This window comes from Muscardinus avellanarius, assembly GCF_963383645.1.
Source record: "Muscardinus avellanarius genome assembly, chromosome: 21".
Classification (NCBI taxonomy): Eukaryota; Metazoa; Chordata; class Mammalia; order Rodentia; family Gliridae; genus Muscardinus; species Muscardinus avellanarius.
The window spans coordinates 23,910,160-23,931,017 of record NC_137807.1 but is presented as its reverse complement, the minus strand read 5'-3'; the positions used below and the strand labels follow the sequence as shown (position 1 = coordinate 23,931,017).

The 20,858-nt window shown below is 52.1% G+C and overlaps 1 protein-coding gene across 2 annotated transcripts in view; it reads right to left on the bottom strand.

Moving 5' to 3' along the window:
- SPECC1L (sperm antigen with calponin homology and coiled-coil domains 1 like) overlaps positions 1–20,858 on the bottom strand; it is a gene marked incomplete at both ends in the record, with an annotated part of 66,344 nt that overhangs the window by 24,400 nt on the left and 21,086 nt on the right. For both annotated transcript variants that reach the window (XM_080717911.1, XM_080717910.1), the window contains 7 exons: positions 863–1,019; positions 1,951–2,034; positions 8,358–8,448; positions 10,121–10,212; positions 12,528–12,691; positions 16,127–16,302; positions 17,216–17,289. In XM_080717911.1, coding sequence (XP_080574037.1) covers positions 863–1,019; positions 1,951–2,034; positions 8,358–8,448; positions 10,121–10,212; positions 12,528–12,691; positions 16,127–16,302; positions 17,216–17,289 — 838 coding nt within the window. The remainder of the gene's footprint in view (positions 1–862; positions 1,020–1,950; positions 2,035–8,357; positions 8,449–10,120; positions 10,213–12,527; positions 12,692–16,126; positions 16,303–17,215; positions 17,290–20,858) is intronic.

Genomic DNA, 20,858 nt, shown 5'->3' with positions numbered 1-20,858 from the left:
CTACACCCCCAGGCCTATTTATTTTTTATTATTCTTTATTTTGAAACAGGGTCTCACTGAGTGGCAGAGGACCTAAGTAGCTGAGGCTGTCCTTGAACTGCAATCCTGTCTCAGCCTCCCCAATGCTGGGATTATAAGCATGTGCCACCACGCCCGGCTCATTTTTTATTTTGAAATCCTCTCACTAAGGTGCGAAGGGTCTGGCTGAGTTGCTGGGGCTGGTCTTGAACCTGCAATCTTCCTGTCTTGGCCTCCAAGGCCTGGGATTACAGGAGTGAGACACCCTGCAGGAGGCGCCACGCCAGGCAGCCGCAGCCCAGCTTGGAGCTTGTCTTCGATGCCCCCGGGCACCCGCCTCCCTCTGCTCCTCTGCACCATCCAGCCTGCAGCGCCTGCCCGTGTCCACCTCTTACACTCACTCACCCCACTCCCAGGCTCTCGCTGCCCCTCGGCCTCCGCCCGCAGGGCCCTCCGGGAAGCCTTCTGGAACACACCAGAAGGGCTGGAGCTTCACAGCGCTGGCTGAGCAGCCCTCATCTGAAAGGCGTGGGGCCAGGCGAGTTTCAGTGTGGGCTTTGGAGTATCTGCCAGACTCTGCGTGTCGAGCACCTCTCATCCCCAAATCCAAAATCCTGAATTTCTGAGCATCAGGTCGGTGCTCGAAAGGTTTAGCACATCAGACTCTGAGAGTAGAGACCCTCGGCCTGCGCCTACTTTTGTCTGTTAAAACAAACGCGTGACTCCCCAGTTGCTCCCGGAAGGGCCTGTCTCCTGCCTGTCGGCACCTCCCACCGCGCACCTGCTCGGACCCACAGAGGGACAGTCACAACGGGGCACAGGTGCCGCCCACCCTGCACGCTACCTGATCCGGCTGCGGGTGGTGGGGGTCACGGACGCCGTGGGGGACGAGGACAAGGACAGCTGCGGCGACGTGGTCCCCATGGCCATGAGCGAGGCGGGCGACGCACCCTCGGCCGCCGAAAGATCCCGCTTCACTTCTTCACTGCTTCGGCGAGACACTGAGTGTGACAGACAGTTGTTATGCAGGGCACGGCGGAGTGTGTGTGTGTGTGTGTGTGTGCGCGCGCGCACACGCGCGTGCAGTACTGGGGTGGAGCCCAGGGCATTCGACCTCTGAGCTGCACCCCCAGCCTTATTTTTTATTTATTTATTTTTTGGTGGCACTGGGGTTCCTGGAAACCCTTCTACCTCTGGGCTACACTCCCAGACCTATTTTGTATTTTTTACTATGAAACATGGTCTCTTAAGCCAGTGAGGCTGGCTTCGAACCAGTGCGATCCTCCTGTCTCCGCCTCCCAAGCGTGGGGATTACAAGCGTGCGCCACCACGCCCAGCTTTATTCTTTATTTTGAAACAGGGTCTCACTGAGTTGCAGAGGGCCTCACTAAGTAGCTGAGGCTGTCCGCGAACCCCGATCCTCCTGTCTCACCCTCCTGAATGCTGGGATTACAAGCGTGCGCCACCACGCCCAGCTGAAAGCAAAGATTTTAGACGGAGTTCTTGAGACGTTTCCTTCTGAAGACCTTAAGAAAGTAAAAACTAAAAATCTGTTCTCCCATAACTGAAAAGGGTTTTTTTTTTTTTTTTTTTTTGAAACAGGGCTTCACTAAGTAGCTGAGGCTGGCTGCGAACCAGTGATCCTCCCAGCTCAGCCTCCCAAGTACTGAGATACAAACGTGTGTACCACCCCACCGTACTGGAATAGTCTTTAAAAAAATTTCAGCTAGGTGTAGTGGCGCACACTTGTAATCCCAGCACTCAGGAGGCTGAGCCTGGAGGATCACGGTTCGCAGACAGCCTCAACTACTTATGCCCTCTGCAAGTTACTGAGACCTTGTTTCAAATAAAGAATAAAAATTAGAGCAGGGGGTGTAGCTCTTAGTTCTAACCCCAGACCTGGGGAAAAAAAATCCAGACAGAAGTCGTTACCTGAGATGGCCTTGGCACTTTCCATGGCGGGCACTCTGGGCAGAGAGGCGGGCCTACTGGCTGACGACGTTCTTAAGAGATGCTCTGCAGAGGGGAGGGAACAACAGAGGAACAGGAGGCTGAACACCCACGGGATGAGGTGCACGCGCGGGGCAGCCTGGAGGCGCTTCCTTCCTAGCCCAGGCCCCCAGTCGGCTAATCTGGAGCTAATCTGAGCAACGCTCCTACACCACTGACTGCGCTCACCTGCTCCACGCCTCCAACAGCACCCAGAGACCCCGGTGCATCTAGGCTCGAGGCACACGCCCAGGAAAGCCCTGCCCTGCGAGTGTGCGGTTCATGAGGACACACACACGCACACCACCAGACAGACCCGGATGAGACAAGCAGAGTATCGGAAGGGTCACTTGCTATCAAGCCACAAAGGGAGAAAGCGTCATTTTTATTTCAGGCAGCGGGAGACTTCACAAATATACAGGCTGGGGACACAGCTCACGCAGAGCACTTGTGTAGCAGGTGCAAGACCCTGGCCTTAAGCCCAGCACCAAGAAACAAAACCAAAGCCGGGCACAGGGCAAACTCCCAGGACCTCAGCTCCTCTGGAAGCTGAGGCAGAAGACTGCATATTTGGTCAGCCCGGACAGTTTGGTGAAGGCTTGCCTCCAAATAAAGCAAAATAAAATAAAAAGGACTTTGGATGCGGCTCAGTGGTAGAGTGCCCTGGGCGCCATCCCTACACCTTCCCCAGAAGGCACTAGGCTGGGCTTTTTTTTTTTTTTTTTTTTTTTTGAGGGTATGGGGATGGAACCCAGGGGCATTTGACCTCTGAGCTACAACCTCTGCCCTAGTTTTTATTCTTTATTTTGTAACAGGGTCTCACTGAGTCGCACAGGGCCTCACTAAGTAGCTGAGGCTGTCCGCGAACTGTGATCCTTCTGTCTCAGCCTCCCGAATGCTGGGATTACAAGTGTGCACCACCATGCTAGGCTGGGCCTTTCTAGTACAAGCCAGACAATGAAAAAGTGAAGTTAGTATGGCTTAAGCATGGCGGGTAGGTGGACAGGCCGGCGAGGGGCCCTGGGAGGGCGGGGCCGGGAGCCGGGTCTGGTCTAAGGACAGGAGGCGCGTCCGCGCCTGGGGACACGCTGGCCTCCGCCTCTGTGCTTGCAGCTCGCTTGCTCCTTGAACACGGGCACAGGCGCCGTGGACTGCCTCCTCCCGCCGTGTCTCATGCAGGGCAGCAGGAGGCCGTCTCCTGTTCACGCATGCGGGGCAGCCAGCAGAGGCTGCACTGTCTGGAGGCTCAACACGGGGTGCTGTCCACTGCGCTACACCCTATTCTTTTTCCTTTATCTTATTTTTATTTATCCCTAGCCTAGTTTTCCCAGGTTGGCCCTGAACTTATGTTCTTCCTGCCTGAGCCTCCCAAGTACCTGGAACTACAGGCGTGCTCCACAGTGCTCAGACAACCCTGCCTTTAATATTAGCCTTGCTAGCCAGTAAAGCTCACCGTTCCTGTGTGTTTGTATACGTGCGTGCGGGGGTAACTGAGAACTGAACACAGGGGCATTTCTACCTCCAAGCTACACTGCTAGCCGTTTTTATTTTTTGTTTTGAAACACGGTCTCACTAGGTTTGAAAGTCTAAGTTGCTGAGGCTGGCCTCAAACTTGAAATCCTCCTGTCTCAACTTCCTAAGTACTGGGATTACAGGCATGCATTACCGTGCCTTTATTTATTTATTTACTTTTTGCAGTACTGGGGATGGAACCCAGGGGCATTCTATCTCTGAGCTACACTCCCAGCCCCATTTTTTATTCTTTTTTGAAACAGGGTCTCACTGAGTTGCAAAGGGCCTAAGTAGTAGCTGAGGCTGTCCTCGAACTGCCATCCTCCTGTCTCAGCCTCCCAAATGTTGGGATTACAAGTGTGTACCACCATGCCCAGCTCTTTATTTTTTCTTATTTATTTATTTATTTATATATCTTTGTAGTACTCAGGACTGAACCTATGGGCATTTTACCTTCAAGCTACACCCTCAGCCCTATTTTTTTTTATTATTTTTGAAACAGAGTCTCGCTAAATCATTGAGATTGGCAGTGAAGCCGCGATCCTTCCATCTCAGCCTCACTAAGTAGCTGAGATCACAAGCGCGCGCCACCATGCCCAGCTCACCATTCCTTTAAAAGGACGGATCACTGAGGGCTGCGGCAGCTTGCACAGACTCAGCACACACAGGCATTCACTTAGTACCAAAGACAGAAAAGAGAGCATGACGCCTCTCTCAAAGCAGCGCGCTATCAAAAGTGACGGCCTACAACAGCCTCTCGGATGGCACGTCTCTCACTGCAAATCCCACTTCTAAGAGGACGAGGACCACTTGGCGATCGCCCTTTTGGAGTTCTAGGAATGGGAAGGATGAGCTTGCTTTCTGAACAGAGATGGGCCACTACAGCTTTGAGTCACTACAGCTTCTTATCCTGCACACCACCTTCGTGCAAAGAGCTGACAAGCACGCACCAGTCCGAATCCTGAGCCCTGTCGGAGCTGGCTTCATCCTCACAGGAAGAACATGCCACGCAAGAGCCTGCAGACAAAACAAAGCTGGCCGAACGCGGAAATGCCCGGAAACAGAAGCCAGCTTTCAAATGGAACAGAAATTTAATTCTACATTATGAAACTCAAGGATTATTTCCCTAAAATCGTTAGTTTTCAAAGAATACCTCGACCAATTAAGCAAGTAGAAAAAAAAGTAAAAAAGATAAAAGTTAAAGGGATTGTCAGCTACAATCAGCAGAAACCCTGGCCATGACCCATGTGTAAACAAGATTAGCCAGTCCCAGAAAGTGCAGGGCCATGTGCTTTCACTCCTGTGTGGAAGCTAGAGAGGAACTGGAAACAAAGAGACCAGCAAGGGGAGGGAGCCAGGGGCGGGAGGGCGGAGCCGGAGCCGCAGGTCCAAAGCCAGCAGGCGCAGCTCAGCCAGACGCCGGAAACAAAACTGGGCTGGGTGGAGATCTGAGGTAGTGTGCCTCTGGGTTCTACCCCCAGTACAAAAGAAAGAAAGAGAGGAAGATAGGAAGGAAAGACAAAAGTTTATGAAGAAAACAGTTCAAAATGTTATGTTCATATATTAATAGCTTAATATATGAACATATATTAATATTTTTGTTATATCAATATATGAGCATATATTAATATATGAACATAATATATTTAGCTTCATTTAGAAAATGAACAAGTATTTTATATATTAAATGTTATATATTTGGTTTATAATCAATTTTAGCATATTTATAAATACACATATATGTGCATACATATATACATCTGTATAGTGTGTGAGTGTGTGTGAGTGTGTTTTGCTACAGATTGAACCAGGGGCATTCTATCACTGAACTACACCCCAGCCCTATTTTATTTTTTATTTTAAAAAGGGTCTCAGCCAGGCGTGGTGGCACATGCTTGTAATCCCAGTACTTGGGAGGCTGAAACAGGAGGATCACAGGTTTGCAGCCAGACTCAGCAACCTTAGGAGGCCCTCCGCAACTCAGTGAGACTTTGTTTCAAAATAAAACATAAAAATAGGGCTGGGGTGTAGCTCAGAGGTAGAATGTTCCTGGGTTGATCCCTAGTACCTCAAAAAAAAAAAAAAAAAGATGATGATTGATGAAAATAAATAAATAAATAAAGGGCAGGGATTATAGTTCAGAGGGACGTAGTGATCCTCCTGTCTCAGCCTCCTGCTTACTGGTGTTACAGGCATCACAGCCACCGAGCTTGTTAATTCCAGTCTGCACCGCCCGTGGGGGCACCCAGTGCTGTGTGCACCTGCGCCTCAGGAACTCTCAGGCTCATCGTGACGTATCAGCTCAGTGTGCCGACGACACCACAGCATCCCCAGATGTCCTGCGCCACCACTCTCTGTCCCTGTGCTCTGTGGCATGCAGCTGCCACTCCATGTGCCCGACACCTGTCCTGGTCAAGCCTTCTCGGTGGTGTCTAAGGGTCGGTCCACGTCTGCTTCAACCTGGCAGGCAGCCCTTGCCTCAGCCTCGGCCAGGCTTTCTAAACATGTAGGTTATTCTCTTTAAAATTATGTGGTAGGACCGGGGTGCAGCTCAGCAGGAGAGCAAACTTTAGCAGGGGTAAGGCCCTGGTTCCATCTCCAATGCCAAAAGAAAATACTTATTTGGAACTTTCAGCTCCCCGCACGGTAAGCCACCACGTCACGGCGTGTTTTCTCCGCAAGAAGCAGCGCTGCCCAGAGGCATGGTCCAGGAGAACCCGGCCGTACCCTGCAGGGAGTGGGCCATCTCCGTCCTCACGACAAGCTGCTTACTTAGCCCTCACCAGGAAATGAGATCAGCGCTATTCTCACAGCAATACATGCGATTTGGGTGCCGCCTGGGGCTGTTTCTACTAACATTTCCTAGCCCCAACACACTTGGGTGCTGCTACTTGCCAGGCCTGGGCTGGTGCAAGTCAGAGAAAGCAAGCAGGCGAGCTACCGGCTTCTGCGGAGCGCCCAGCCCGCCTGCTGAGCCTAGGGTGCGAGGGAGGCCCAGCGGCAATGAGACAGGCCCGAGAGGTCGGGACGGCCCCCAGGAGTGATGGCCAGCTAAATGGAAGGACCGAGGCAAAGCAGGCCTTGCAGGGAAAGTGCCTGGCTCAGCGCCCAGCAGGGCCAGGGGAAGCGTAGGAAGCCATGCAGGCAGGCTTCTGCTCTGCTGGCCGGGAGCCCCTGGAGGCTGAGGGTCAGCACTGCTGGGTGGAGGGGTTCACGCTGGGCAACGTGCTGGACGGTACAGACAGGGCGACGATGACCCCGACTGGGCGGCAGCAGCAAGACCCCACACGCCAGCTGGCTGACTGGATGGGAAGGTGATGGGTCGGGTACTAGGTGAGCACACTGATCTGAGGACCTGAGGCACCCAAGGGAGACGTGGGGCCAGCAATCAGCCAGAGCGTAGGGGAACGTGTGGCGTGAAGAGTTTTGGCAACGATCGGCTAGCTGAAGGAGAGGCAGTGACCTGGTGACATGGAGGTCACCCAGGTCAGAGCGGCTCAATGCAGAGGTGGGGACAGGAGGCGTGGGGTCGGGTAGGCCGCGATGAATGTGCCCCCAAGCAAAGGTGCAGCCGCTGGAGGGTGAGAAGGGAGGACTGTTCTCCTCACAGAGGAAAGATGTGGGCATTTTAAATGACAGTGCAAGGGAGCCAGCCGAGTGAAGATCCAGGAGGATGGGGTCATCGATAATAACAGCACCAGGCTAATAGCATCTGAGAGCCTGAGGGGACAAGTCGCAGGGCTCAGACAAAAAGATAAACCTAACCGGAGGTAGACCCTGTTAACTTCTGGCAGACAGCTGCAGATAACGTTAAGCATACTGGGTCTCTACTTAAATCTCTCTTAGCTTAGAGATCGTAGAAATAAATGGGTATACGCAGATGTCCCTTTACTGTGTACCAAATCAAATTTATAAGCAAAATAGTGGGTTTCAGGAATAGAGACTCTGCACGCCTATAATCCCAGCTACTTGAGAGGCTGAGCAGGAGGAGCACAAGTTCAACCCGCCTGTCAACATAGCGAGACCCTGCCTCAAAATTCAACCTTACAGAAGAGCTGGGGACGTAGCTCAGAGGCAGAACACCCGAGTTCAATCCCCAGTACCGCAAAGTAACAATAACAGTATTAATAAGTCTGTCAATTCTTTAGAATTAAAATCAGTGAACACAAGAATAGGAGCCTGAATGTCCAGCTGCCGTAACAGAGGAGGAGCCCACATGGACAGTGTGCCTAAACACGACAACCAGCCTCTAAAGCACTGGAGAAAGCCCAAAGCCAAAAGACGACAGAGCGTGCTGGATGGGCCACCCAGCTTTATGCTTTTTGCTTTTGCTGCTTTGGTACTAAGGACTGAACTCGGGGCATTCTACCTCCGAGTTACACCTCCAGCCCCTTTTAAAATATTTTTTTATTTTGAAACAGTGTCTCGTGAAGTTGCTGAGGCTGGCCTCAAACCTGCAATCCCACTGATAATTGATATGTTACTCGGCCAGGAATGGTGGTACACACTTGTCATCTTAGAACTTAGGAGGCAGACACAGGAGGTTCGTGGCTAGTCTCAGCATCTTAGCAAGGCCCTCTGCAATTTACTGAGACCCTGTTTCAAAAATAAAAAATAAAATAGGGCTGAGGGTGTAGCTCAGAGGCAGAATGCCACTGTACTACAATCCCAAGCACCACACACACACACAAAGACATCAGTACACTTCTGATAAAGCTATCGACCAGACAGACTGGCTGAAGCACATCAAGAGCAGAGGGGAAATCTGCTCGGCTAGCCAAGGCAGCCGGAGAGCCCAGCAACCCTGCACCCAGTGCGCCGCGCCGCCCACGGCCTACCTTGGACAGGGAGCTCTCCGTAGTTTGGTCTCTTATCTGACAAAGCCGCCAGGGGCTTGGGCGTTGAGATGGGTCCACTTATGGAATGTCTCTGAAATGAGAAGATGAAGAGCACGGGTAAGCCCAGGACAGACACGCAGACAGTGCGCACCGCAGGGTAAAGGCGTGGCTCTCAATGGCACGATCTTTCCACACTGCTACAGCGAGGCAGAACACGCACACTCGCTCCTTCTCTAGAGACAGAATGTGAGCAAGACACGTCTCAAAAATGAGGTTCATTATGACTGTAGATTCACAGGCAAGCGTAGAGTGGAGGGCGCTGTACCTACTTCATGCAGCTTCCCCGCTGGTAAAACCTGTAAACCTGCAGCAGGACACCACAACCAGGACACGACAGGCGAGGGACAGAATGCTCCGTCACCACACAGGCCTCCCGCCGCCGCACCACAGGCCCGGCCACCACGCATTCCAACCGTGAGTGCACTCTTCTGGGTAGAGGGCTCTCAACTATCACCCACGTTCTGACACGCAGAAACATGCAGGTGTGCTACCACCCTGCTCTCCCTGGTCACTCGCCTGGTCCTGAGCACAACACCGAGTACTCGTGCCGAGTGGCCATGCCTACAGTTGACCGCGAAGCGGCCGGTCCTCTGGCTATGCCTGGCACACTGGCCCCAGCTCCCCAGCCCCTCACACTTCACACCCCGCCAGAGGCCGGCCTCTCCACCATGTCACCCCCGCCAGAGGCCGGCCTCGCCGCCTAGTCACCCCCGCCAGAGGCTGGGCTCTCTGCCTTGTCACCATACTTGTCACCGCTGGCCTTTTTAACTTTGGCCATTCCCCAAAGTACAGATCGGTCTCTCGCTAGGAATTAATTGCTTTATTTTGGTTCTAGGGACTGACTCCAAGGGGATTCTACCTCTGAGCCTTACTCCTGGCCCCTTTCCTTTTTTAAAAGTTTGAAAATGGGGTCTCACTAAGTTGCTGAGGGCGGCCTCGAACCTGCCGTCCTGCTATCTCAGCTTCGGAGAGCACTGGGATCACAGTGTGCCCTCCAGGCCTGGCTGCGCACCTCGTCCCTACTGAATGACTGGCGATGCTGGACGTCTCTTCCTGTGCGTACTCAAGTCACCCCTCCGTCTTCTCCCAGGCAGGATCTTCAGGCCCTTGCCCGTTCCTTACAGGGCTGTCTGTCTTCAGCTTCCTGTATCGCGTCTTCTACCAGTAAAAGGGTTCTGCGTACCCCCGCTTACAGCTGCCTTGGCATTTCTTCATGTCTTTCAGACAAGTTTTAAATGTTGGCGCCAATGGCCATTTTGCTTTTATGGTTCATGCTGGCCAGTGTGAAGAGAGGAGTAGGCCAGGGCGCTGCCGCCCCCGCCCCGCTCATTTCCACCCTTACTTTCCTGGAGCTGGAAAACCACAGTGAGGGCCCAACAGCACGCGGAGGGTGAGCGGCCCAGTCCTAGCCCAGGCCATGGCCTGCCCGGTGCTGAGTCCGGCTGCAGGCACCGACTCAGTACAATCCCCCCAAAACGCCTTGCCGACCCAGAAAAGCCGCTGTCGTGAGCCACTGAGGGTCACAGCCACTTGCCATTCAGGAGAGGCTGAGATTCAGAGGTACCTTGGCTTCCCAGAGGACAACTCAATTTATGGCTCAATAACCATCTCAATTGCAGATACTAGCAACGAAGAAATGAACCCAAGGGCACTGTCTGAGCAGTCACCTGCCACCTCGCACCCCGGGGCCCTGCAAGACGCACCTGCATGGGGGACACGGCCGCCGCCGGAGGGGTTTTCATAGGACTCGGACTCAAAGGCGTTCGAGGGATCGCAGCTGCAGCAGGGCTCGGTACTACAAAACAAACGCGCATAAACACGACAGCATGGCGGCTCAGTGCCTCCCAGCCAGCACCCACTGAGGGCCTGCAGGCCACCCACTGCTTCCCAGGCCCCCGAGACCGCCTCCCACTGCCTCAGCTATGCCGAACACGGCCGAGCCCGAGACAGGCGCTTCTTCTCCACCAGGGGAGCGTGGCTTTCCCAGGCTGGCAACTTCACTACTGCTGCGACCGACACACACACACACACACACAACCTTGTTAAATAGGGTTGTGGATATATACATACATATATATTATTTATATATACACATAAATATTTTTGTTTGGCAGTACTGGGGATAGAACCCAGGGGCATTCTACCTCTAAGCTACACCCCCAGCCCTATTTTTTATTTTGAAACAGGGTCTCACTGAGATGCAGAGGGCCTCACTTAGTAGCTCAGGCTGCCCGTGAACTGCGATCCTCCTGGCTCAGCCTCCCAAGTGCTGGGATGACAAGCGTGTGCCACGCCCGGTGGGTTGTGGATTTATTTTAACATCAGTGTTCAAAATCTACTTCATCCTTACTACGAGAGCCCACTCGTTTCCCAAGCTGAGTGTGGCACAGCTGGCTACAGAGGGGAAGGGCGGCCCAGCGCAGGCAGGAGGAAGGCAGAGCTTAAACCTGGCGAGTGTCTAGAGATCTGAACTTCATTCCAATTATAATAAAGCAACTAAAGCCGGGCGCGGTGGCACACGCTTGTCATCCCAGCATTAGAGAGGCTGAGACTGGAGGGTCGTGGTTCCTGGACAGCCTCAGCTACTTAGTGAGGGGCTCTGCAACTTAGTGAGACCCTGTTTCAAAATAAACAATAAAAAATAGGGCAGGGGCTGTAGCTTGGAGGTCAAATGCCCCTGGGTTCCATCCCCAGACCCCAAGCCAGAATTTAAAAAAAAAAAGGCAATTAAAAGATTTTACGTTAAGAGCTGGGTGTGGTGGTGCACGCTTGTAATCCCAGTACTTGGGAGGCTGAGACAGGAGGATCGTGGTTCATGGATAGCCTCAGCTATTTAGTGAGGCCATTTACAACTCAATGCGACCCTGTTTCAAAATAAAGAATAAAAACAGGGCTGGGGGTGGAGCTTGCAAAAAAAAAAAAAAAGAAGAAGAAGAAGAAAGGAGTCTATTTGGCTGAGCTAAAGATTATGCCCCCTGGAAATGGAGAGGAGTCAAGGGGTGAAGATGTCCGTGTTGGGGCTGGATCGGGGGTCTTCCTAGAACTCAGGAGGCTGTGGTAGGAGGGTCTCAAGGGTGAGGCCAGCATGGGCAACAGAATGAAGGAGACCCTGTTGCAAAATCATTCTCTTTTTAAGTGATCTGGGGAGCAGCTCAGTGGCATGTGTGGGCCTTGGTCCAAGCCTCAGCACTGAAAAAGAAAACCAGGAGGACCGCTTAGAGTGGGCCGGCTGTGGGGCTAGGGAAGACGCCGCCTTCAATGGCGGCCTGGCCTGGCACCGTGGGCAAGAATGGCCCTGGGAAGCTGCATTTCATTTCTGTGTTTGCTTGTGTGTTTTATGGTGCTGGGGACTGAACCCAGAGGCATTCCACCTCCAAGCTGCACCCCTAGCCCTTTTTATCTTTTGTTTTATTTTATTTTATTTTATTTTGGTGGTACTGGGGTTCCTGGAAGCCCTTCTACCTCCGGGCTACACTCCCAGACCTATTTTTACATTTTTATTTGGAAACAGGGTCTCCTAAGCCAGCGCGCGCGGCTGGCTTCGAACCTGCGCGATCCTCCTGTCTCTGCCTCCCAAGCGCGGGGATTACAAGCGTGCACCACCACGCCCGGCTATCTTTTGTTTTAAACAGGGTCTGGCGAGGCTACCAAGAGTCACACCAAGTTTCCGAGGCTGGTCTCCAACCCGCGACCCTGCACTCTCAGCCTCCCCCGTGCTGGAATGCAGCAGGCATGCGTCGCCACACCCGGCTTCAAATGTTTAGTTTGGGACACAGGACATCTAGGAGGCAACTTGCCAGTTCCGTGGCATCTGGACATACAGGGCTGAAAGAGTTCAGAGGAAGGAAAAGAGCTAAAGTTATATACCCAGAAATTAGAGGCAAAGAACATGGCTCACGTCACAGGAATGCACATGATTCACCTGGGCAGAAAAGACCCACCTCTGCATGGGCACGGGAGGAGCCCAGAGCAGAGCCGGGGAACAGAATCAACTGCGAGCCCTATGGAAGCTCACCTTCTATGTATCAGACCAGCCCACTGACACTACATGAAAGCGGAGGGCCAGAGAGCACAGGGCAGGTGCCCGTGGCCCGGGAAGAAGTCGGTCACCTTGGGATGCGCTGTCGAAGGACTTGATGAGGGTCTTCACCGTAGGCGTGGGCTCTGAGGACGTGGAGGACCGCCGGCTCAGCCCCATGCCCTGCCGCAGGGCTGCCAGGTCTCTCTCGACAGCGTTCATGTAGTTGTACACCCGGCCTCGCTCCTCCTCTTGCCTAAAGACACGGAAGCAGGGCATCTGTACACGTATTAGAAGATACACATCCCCCTCCCAACTGAAAAGCATCAAAAGGTATTTGTTTAATTGTATCAGTTAAGCAGAGTACATTACCTGGTCTAATATTCTCATTTGCTTGGTAAATACCAGGAAATGATATTAAAATGTTCATATCATGTTATCCTAAGCAAGTTAAATAACCATCAAATTCCATTTTCATCTAAGTAAGTACCAGGTGAGGACATCAGTAACCAATTAGAAGTAAAATCGGAGACAGAGCGGCCACAGAGCCTGACTCGGAACCAGGAAGCCCTGGCTCTGTGCTGCCAGGAAGGCCGGGCCTCCACCAGCACACGCAGACAGGCCGTGTGGGCTCGAGCCAAAGTGTGTGCTCAGACAGGAGACACGAGGGAATGAAACCAGAGCCCACGCTCTGGCAGAACAGAACTGCTACCGCTGCCCAGTAGAATTTCTACAAAGAAAACAAAGCCTAGGCCCCACTTAGTAACACGAGTCCCCCAGTACTCAGTGATGCGCCCTGAGTCAGCAGAGAAGCCACCGGCCACTGAGCTGGCCCACAAGCTCTCCTCTGGAAGGAGGTTCCAGGTGCAGACTTTGCACGTGTGATGGGATATCAGCATGCTTTCAGGAGCAAACAAAGCCAGTCTCTGGAGAGTCTGTCTTAGCCACTGGCGCCTCTGGTAGCTCTCTGCCTCACGATGTTAGCTAGTCATGATTAGAAGTTTTCATAAAGAATCTAGAATACCAATTACCAAACTTTTTGGTCTGAGAATCCCTTTCCACTCATAAAAATGATTGAGGACTCCAAAAAGCTTGTCTTTATATGATTGTTTCCATTAAATATAATAATAATTATTATTTGTGTGTGTGTGTGTGTGTGTGTGTGTGTGTGTGAGTGTGTGTGTGGTACTACGGATGGAACCCAGGGGCATTCTACCTCCAAGCTACATCCCCAGCCCCATTTTTTCTTTATTTTAAAACAGGGTCTCACTAAGTTGTGGAGGGCCTCATTAAGAAGCAGAGGCTGATTGTGAACCTGTGATCCTTCTGTCTCAGCCTCCCAAGTACTGAGATTATAGGTGTGCGCCATCAGGCCTGGCTTTGTTTCCATTAAATTAACTTAAACTAAAAGTACACAGACTATCTAATTAACGTAGACTGCACACGGTGCAGGTGCCTATAAATCCCAAAGACAGGAGGGTCATGGATTTGATGCTGGCCGTGCAGCTCGGCAAGTCCTTGTCTCAGAATGAAAGCTAAGAAGGGCTGGGAGCTGGGCATGGTGGCACTAGCCTGCGATCCCAGCACTTGGGAGGCCGAGACAGGAAGATTGCAGGTTTGTGGCCAGTCTTAGCTACTTAGGCTTCCGAAACTCAGTGAGACCCTGTTTCAAAAAAAAGAATAGAAATTAGGGCTGGGAGGGTAGCTTGGAGGTAGAATGCCCCGGGGCTCCACCCCCCCCCCCACGTTAGTTATGGGCTGGGGGTGCAGCTCAGTGGAAGAGCAATTGCCAAGAAAGTTACTGCAATATGGATTCTGAAGCCATAGACATAAACTTTCCAATTCTGTCTGTCCATTAAAATCTACTAATCGGCCAGGCGTGGTGGCGCACACTTGTAATCCCAGCATTCAGGAGGTTGAGACCGGAGGATCGCAGATTGCGGTTCTCAACACAGTGAGGCCCTTCGCAACTCAGTGAGAGCCTGTTTCAAAATAAAGAACAAAAAAACAGGGCTGGGGTGTAGCTTGGAGGTAGAATGCCCCTGGGTTCCATCCCCAGTAACACACACACACACACACACACACACACACACACACACACACACACAATCTACAGATCTAGCCCAGCATGGTGGTGCAAGCCTGTCATCTCAGTATTGAGGAGGCGGAGATGGAGGATTGCAAATTTGAGGCCAGCCCAGCAACTCAGCGAGGTGGCAACTTAGCAAGACTGTTTCAAATTAAAAAATAAAACAAAAGGGCTGAGGCCACAGCTCTGAGGCAGAATGACCCAGGTTCAACTGCAAATACCAAAAGAAAACAACAATTTACTGAGCTGAGCCAGGCATGGTAGCACACACCTGCAATCCCAGTCCTTTGGAGACTGAGACAGAACAATGGCAGGTTTGAGGCCAGCCTCAGCCATCTAGCAAAACCCTCAGCAACTCAATGAGACACTGTACAAAATGAAGAATAGCCCGGGGGCAGCTCAGAAGTACAAGGCCCCGGGTTCAAGCCCAGTGACACCCACGCGCACGTGCGTGCGGATGGGCAGGGATATCTGCTTAAAAGGATCTTTGCTCCTCTGCTATCCTGTAATAACAGACACTAGTCATGAGGAAAAGCTGGCTCGCTGCTCACGGACTTCCCAAACGCCAGTCACCACACGATACACACCACCGGTGACCTCACCGGAGCTCTACACACGGCAGGCTGCCAAGCTCGCAACGCAGGCTCTCAGTCTCCCGCACTCCGAACGCTCACCTCAAAGCCCACATCTGTCACCGCAGCCAGCACAGGCAGCTCTCTTGAAGAGAGGCTCTCGATCATTCTCAAGAAATAGGTCTGGGAGTATAGCCCGGAGGGAGAAAAGCCCCTGGGTTCCACCCCCAGGTACCACCAAAAAAAGTTTCTCCTTATGCCTACTTAAAAATTATTCAGCTGGGCATGGCGGTGCACGCTTGTAATTTCTTGGGAGGCTGAGATAGGAGGATCTCAGGTCCACAGCCATCCTTGTCAACTCAGTGAGGGCCTGTTTAAAATTAAAACTGGGCTGGGGTGTAGCTCAAAGTCACAGCACCCGTGTCCAATCCCAAGTACCACTACCAAAAACAAAAACAAAAACCTAATAACCAAATTTTTAATAACTTCAAAAACAATGCCACCGCAATCTCTGTGGAGCTGAGCACAGCACAGGCGTCTCCTACTCTACAAAGTGCCATGGGTTTCCACTGGTCTCTGTTCGATGGGATCACACTCCTGTGGAGGTCACTGGCCACAGGCTGACAAGAGGAGCCCTGGAGCGATGGGGAACACTCGCCTTCCCCTCTCCACTGGAGATTCAATAAGCGCCGGCGGCGGCTGCCGGTCCCCGGTGCCCTGCCACTCTTACATGGTGCGGTAAGGCAGCTAGCACCAGTCACGTCAGACGAGAACACAGGCTCGGGATCTAAGCAGGTCACAGCCAGCGGGAGGCAGGGCTGGACACACCGAGTCGGCCAGACCACGAGGCCACGCCAGAGATCAGCAGCGGGCTGCCTGCGGGCTCGGGAGGAGGCCCCTCCAGATGGCAGCCCTCAGAGAGGGCTTCTTCACATGACTTAGAGCGGCCCCACAAGGCTGCCCTCCGCCAGGCCCCAGCGCCCGAGTGCAGGCTCTCCGCCAGGCCCAGCACACCCTGGTCTGCACGTACTTGCGTGACTTGATCTCCTCCAGTTCCTTCGAGAGCTTCTCGTTCTTCTCCTGGGCCTCGTGCAGCCGGCGTTTCAGGTCACCGATCTCTTCTTGGGCTTCAGATTTGATGTCGTTCGCGATGACCACCGCGGTCTGCAGGTCAGCTTGAAACTGCCGCCACTCCGCAGACTCTTCCTGCGTGAGAAAACAGGCCAATGGAAGTTTGTTTAACAGCAGTAAATTTTGTTAATGGTTACATTTCTATCATGCACGGCACTCCCAAGGGAGTAACTTTTTAACCATGGAGAACTGTTTTACCAGGCAACCAACTATTACTACTGAACCTGCTCTCAGCAGGGAAACTTCTGCTGCGGGCACCGGCCCGGAGCGCTCAGGAGCCCGGACGGCAACGATGCTCGGCCTTCCTTCCTCATGTGAGCTTCAAAGCAAGTCTTAGGGAAACAAACTCTCAAGACTTAGAGCAGGCTCAAGAAGGTATGCAAATGGTATACGAACCATCCAGTGAAAAAATTATAAATATCCTGACATCAAAACCTAACAGGAAAAAAAAAATCAAAAGTAAAGGAAGAGGAAGAGGAAGCCAGAAGAAAAACAGTGAACTCAATATAGGCCGAGGAACTGCAGAGAGGCGGTAAGGAAGCGCGGCCCGCTCTCCCCGCAGCCAGGGTGCGGGCAGAGGCTGCAGGGCGCCTCACAGGCCGCCAGAGCCCCCTCGCCCCCACCACGTCCCGACCCCAGCCCTGAGCCAGCGCCCTCCCGCCTCAGCATCACACAGGAGCAGATCCACAGGGGAGGAGACGCTTGCACAAACAGCCTGGTTGGGACACTTCATAATCAGAGGCAGCCAACTCCCTCCAGAATGCAACAAGCGCCCCAGTCCGACTTCCCAAACCCCCGCATGAATGGCCACTGCCCCTCTGCCCTCAAGGCAGCACCAGTCCCGACCGAAGAACGGTCTCCACGCGGCTCGAAGCCGGCGGGCCATGTTCCCACTGTATCGAGCACTCAGGGTGGATGATCAAACGCTCCCGTCAACCGCACGCTCCAGAGCCATGCTCCCTAACAAGCTGAGGGGTGCGTCCCCTACCCGAAGTCTCCTGTGCAGCGTCTTGATTTCTCTTTCCATGTCGTGCTTTTGATCCTGGAGTTTTTTAACGGTATCTGAAAAGACCACAAAAGCTCTTAAATATTCTTAGAGCTATGTTCAAAAGGAATACAAAGAGGCACACTTAAATACAATGTTCAAAAAATTTTCTAGCTGGGCGTGGTGGCACTAGGTTATAATCCCAGCATGCGGGTTGCTGAGACAGGAGGATCATGCTTTGCAGCCAGCCTCAGCTACATAGTGAGGCCCTCTGCAACTCAGCGAGACCCTGTTTCGAAATAAAGAATAAAAAATAGGGCTGGGAGCCGGGTGTGGTGGCGCACGCTTGTAATCCCAGAATTTAGGAGGCTGAGACAGGAGGATTGTGGTTCGCAGACAGCCTCAGCTACTTAGTGAGGCCCTCTGCAACTCAGTGAGACCCTGCTTCAAAACAAAGAATAAAAAATAGGGTGGGTTCCATCCCCAGTATTGCAAAAGAAGAAGTTTTCCTACCCAAAGACTACCCTTTCTTTCTTTTCTTTTCAACAGAGTATCACTAAATCGCCGAGGCTAGCCACAGACTTACTATCCTCGTCTCAGAAGTACTGGGATTACAGGTGTGTGCCACTGTGCCTGGCTAGACTTTAATTTTTTACACAAACTTTAAAAGCAAAAAATACTGTCTAATACAAGCATTAAACAATATGACTTTCCCAAGGAAAACACCAAGTTTAAAATTACAGTTTCTGGAACACTTCCTTTCTGAGTTTCTTAATTCTGAAACTTTTGTTAACTAATATCGACCGTTAGAAACACACACATTGTTGGCATACAGCCAATCAAAACAACACTGGCAGCTATTAAAATATGAGCTTTTAATCATAAGGGGTTATTAACCTGTAAAGTATGCAAACATAACTTCCTTTATACACTGGACTAAATTCCAGAAAGTGAACTGCTTGCACAGTTACTCATGCGGTACCCAGCAAGCTGCGACTCAACTGTCCAGGAGGAGAGCAGCCGCTATAAAGGAAGTCACATCCTATCTGGGGGGAGGTGCTGCTCTGGTCAGGAGGCACCACGACCCCTGGTGACGGCCACCCTGGCATCTGTGCCATGACGGTGCCGGCAACTCCTCGGCCGACTGCTTCTTGGTGAAGCAGGAGCAGAGGCACAGGCACGCGCCGGGCCCTGACACGTGACCCGGGGCTGTGGCTTGCGGTCCATCCTGCGTCCAGGCTGCCTCACACCGCGGCCTCCTGACACTGCGCTCGGCAGGCCACACGTCTGCACCTGCCGCCCGACTGGGCGCCGCGAGGCAAGAGGCGTGGGGTGCCCCAGCCCACAAGAGGCTCCCGAACTGGAAGAAACGGACAGGCCTGCAGTGGAGGCAGGAGCTCGGCCCGAGCTCACACAGGCCAAGCCAGGGTGCGGGCATCGTCAGACGCACACCAGGAGGGAGGACGTTGGCCACAGCCTGAGACAGCAAATCTCAACTACAGACCACTTTCTTGTTGTTACTGGCGATTAAACTCAGGGGTGTTCTACCTCTGAGTTATACTCCTAGCCCTTTACAATTTTTTTTTTGAAACAAGGTCTTGCTAAGTTGCCAAGGCTGGCTTTGAACCTGTGCTCCTCCTGTCTCAGCCTCCCAAGTACTGGGATTACATGCTGTTTACAGCTCACTTTTTTTTTTTTTAAACACCTGGCATCTTGGTTCTCCAGTTACATTTTAAGCAACATGTTACACTGATCATAAAATTCACCAGCCATGGTGACCCAGGCCTCGAATTCCAGTGCTTAGGAGGCCGAGGCAGGAGGATCGCGGGTTCACAGGAGGCCAAGGCAACTTGTGAGGCTCTCGGCAACTTAGTGAGACTGTTTCAAATAAAAAATAATAGGACAAGGGTATAGCTCAGAGGTAGAATGCCCCCAGGCTCAGTCCCCAGTACCCCTAAAAAATAAACATTTTTATTTATTATATTTATTTTATGGTACTAGGGGCTGAACTCAGGGGTATTCTACCTCCAAGCTACACCCCCAGCCCTATTTTCTATTTCTTTTTCTTCTTCTCCTTCTTCTTTTTTTGTTTGGTGGTACTGGGGTTCCTGGAAGCCCTTCTACCTCCGGGCTACACTCCCAGACCTATTTTATATATTTTTTTATTTGGAAACAGGGTCTCCTAAGCCAGTGCGTGTGGCTGGCTTTGAACCTGCGCGATCCTCCTGTCTCTGCCTCCCAAGCGCGGGGATTACAAACGTGCGCCACCACGCACAGCCTTTTTTTTTTTTTTGCGGGTCTGGGGATAGAACCCAGAGGCATTTGACCTTCAAGCTACACCCCCTGCCCTATTTTTTCTTCTTTATTTTGAAACAGGGTCTCACTGAGTTGCGGAGGGCCTCACTAAGTAGCTGAGGCTGGCCGCAAACCACGATCCTCTGGTCTCAGCCTCCCGAATGCTGGGATTACAAGCGTGCGCCACCACGCCCGGCCCTATTTTCTATTTTTTAATTTTTATTTTGCAACGGGGTGTCACCAGGTTGATGAGAATCTCACTACTTGCTGAGGCTGCCCTCCAATCTACGATCTTCCTCTCAGCCTCCCAAGGCCCAGGGTCACGGGTGTGCGCCACCACGCCTGGCTTGTTATTCCTTTCCTGTGCCAATCCCTACATTTGTGGCCCCAGAATCCACTCATTACTGTTCTGCTGAGGACGTTTTCCCAGTGCTGGCACTACACACTGTCATCGCCACACCGTACTGCTTAGCTCCTTTTAAACAGGAGGAGAAATGGCAACCAGTGGGTGTGTTTAGACAGAATCAAGTCCACTCAGAGCGTCTCTAGGGAATTCAAGTTAGACTTTCCAGTGATGTCTGTATTTTCCCTCTGAAATATAATGTATTAAGAATGATCACACTTCCCCTCCCTGGGAACAAAGGAGATCTGTGTTTAGGCTCTGGACACGTAGCATGCTCAGGCCGTGCGGGCAGCCGCCTCCTCTTCAAGCTGCCCAGTGCCAGGATACCACCGCCTGCCGCCCTCAGACCTGAAGCTGCACTCCACAGCTACCAGGTTTTTAGTTACAAACTATGCCTGTACCTTTTTAATACCATTTGATTCTCAAAATCAGGCAGACTGCTAGTCTATTATTAGACCCGCTCTGAACGATTCTGGCACTGCCCTTCCTGGTTGATAATGGGTTCCCAACCTTTTCACCACCAAGGTCCACCCTCGCTGATAAATCAAAAGTAAGCCATGCTGGCTCTGACTACGCGCCATCAAGTATGCGTGCAAATCAGGTGTTGTGTTTTGTTTTTTTGTGGTACTGGGCCTGCACCCGGGCAGTCTCCCTGCAAGCCATACTCCCAGCACTACGTTTTTGTTTTTTGAAACAGGGCCTCACTATGCCATGTGTGGCGGCGCACGCTTGTCATCTCTGCATTTGGGAGGTTGAGAATGGAAGATCGCAGGTTCACAGCCAGCCTCAACTACTTAGGCCCTCCGCAACTCAGTGAGACCCTGTTTCAAAATAAAGAATAGAAAATAGGGGCTGGAAGTGTAGCTCAAGAGAAAGAAAGAAAGAAAGAAAGGAGGCTCTCGCTAGCTCACTGGGAGTCTCACTACTTGCTGAGGCTGCCCTCAGACC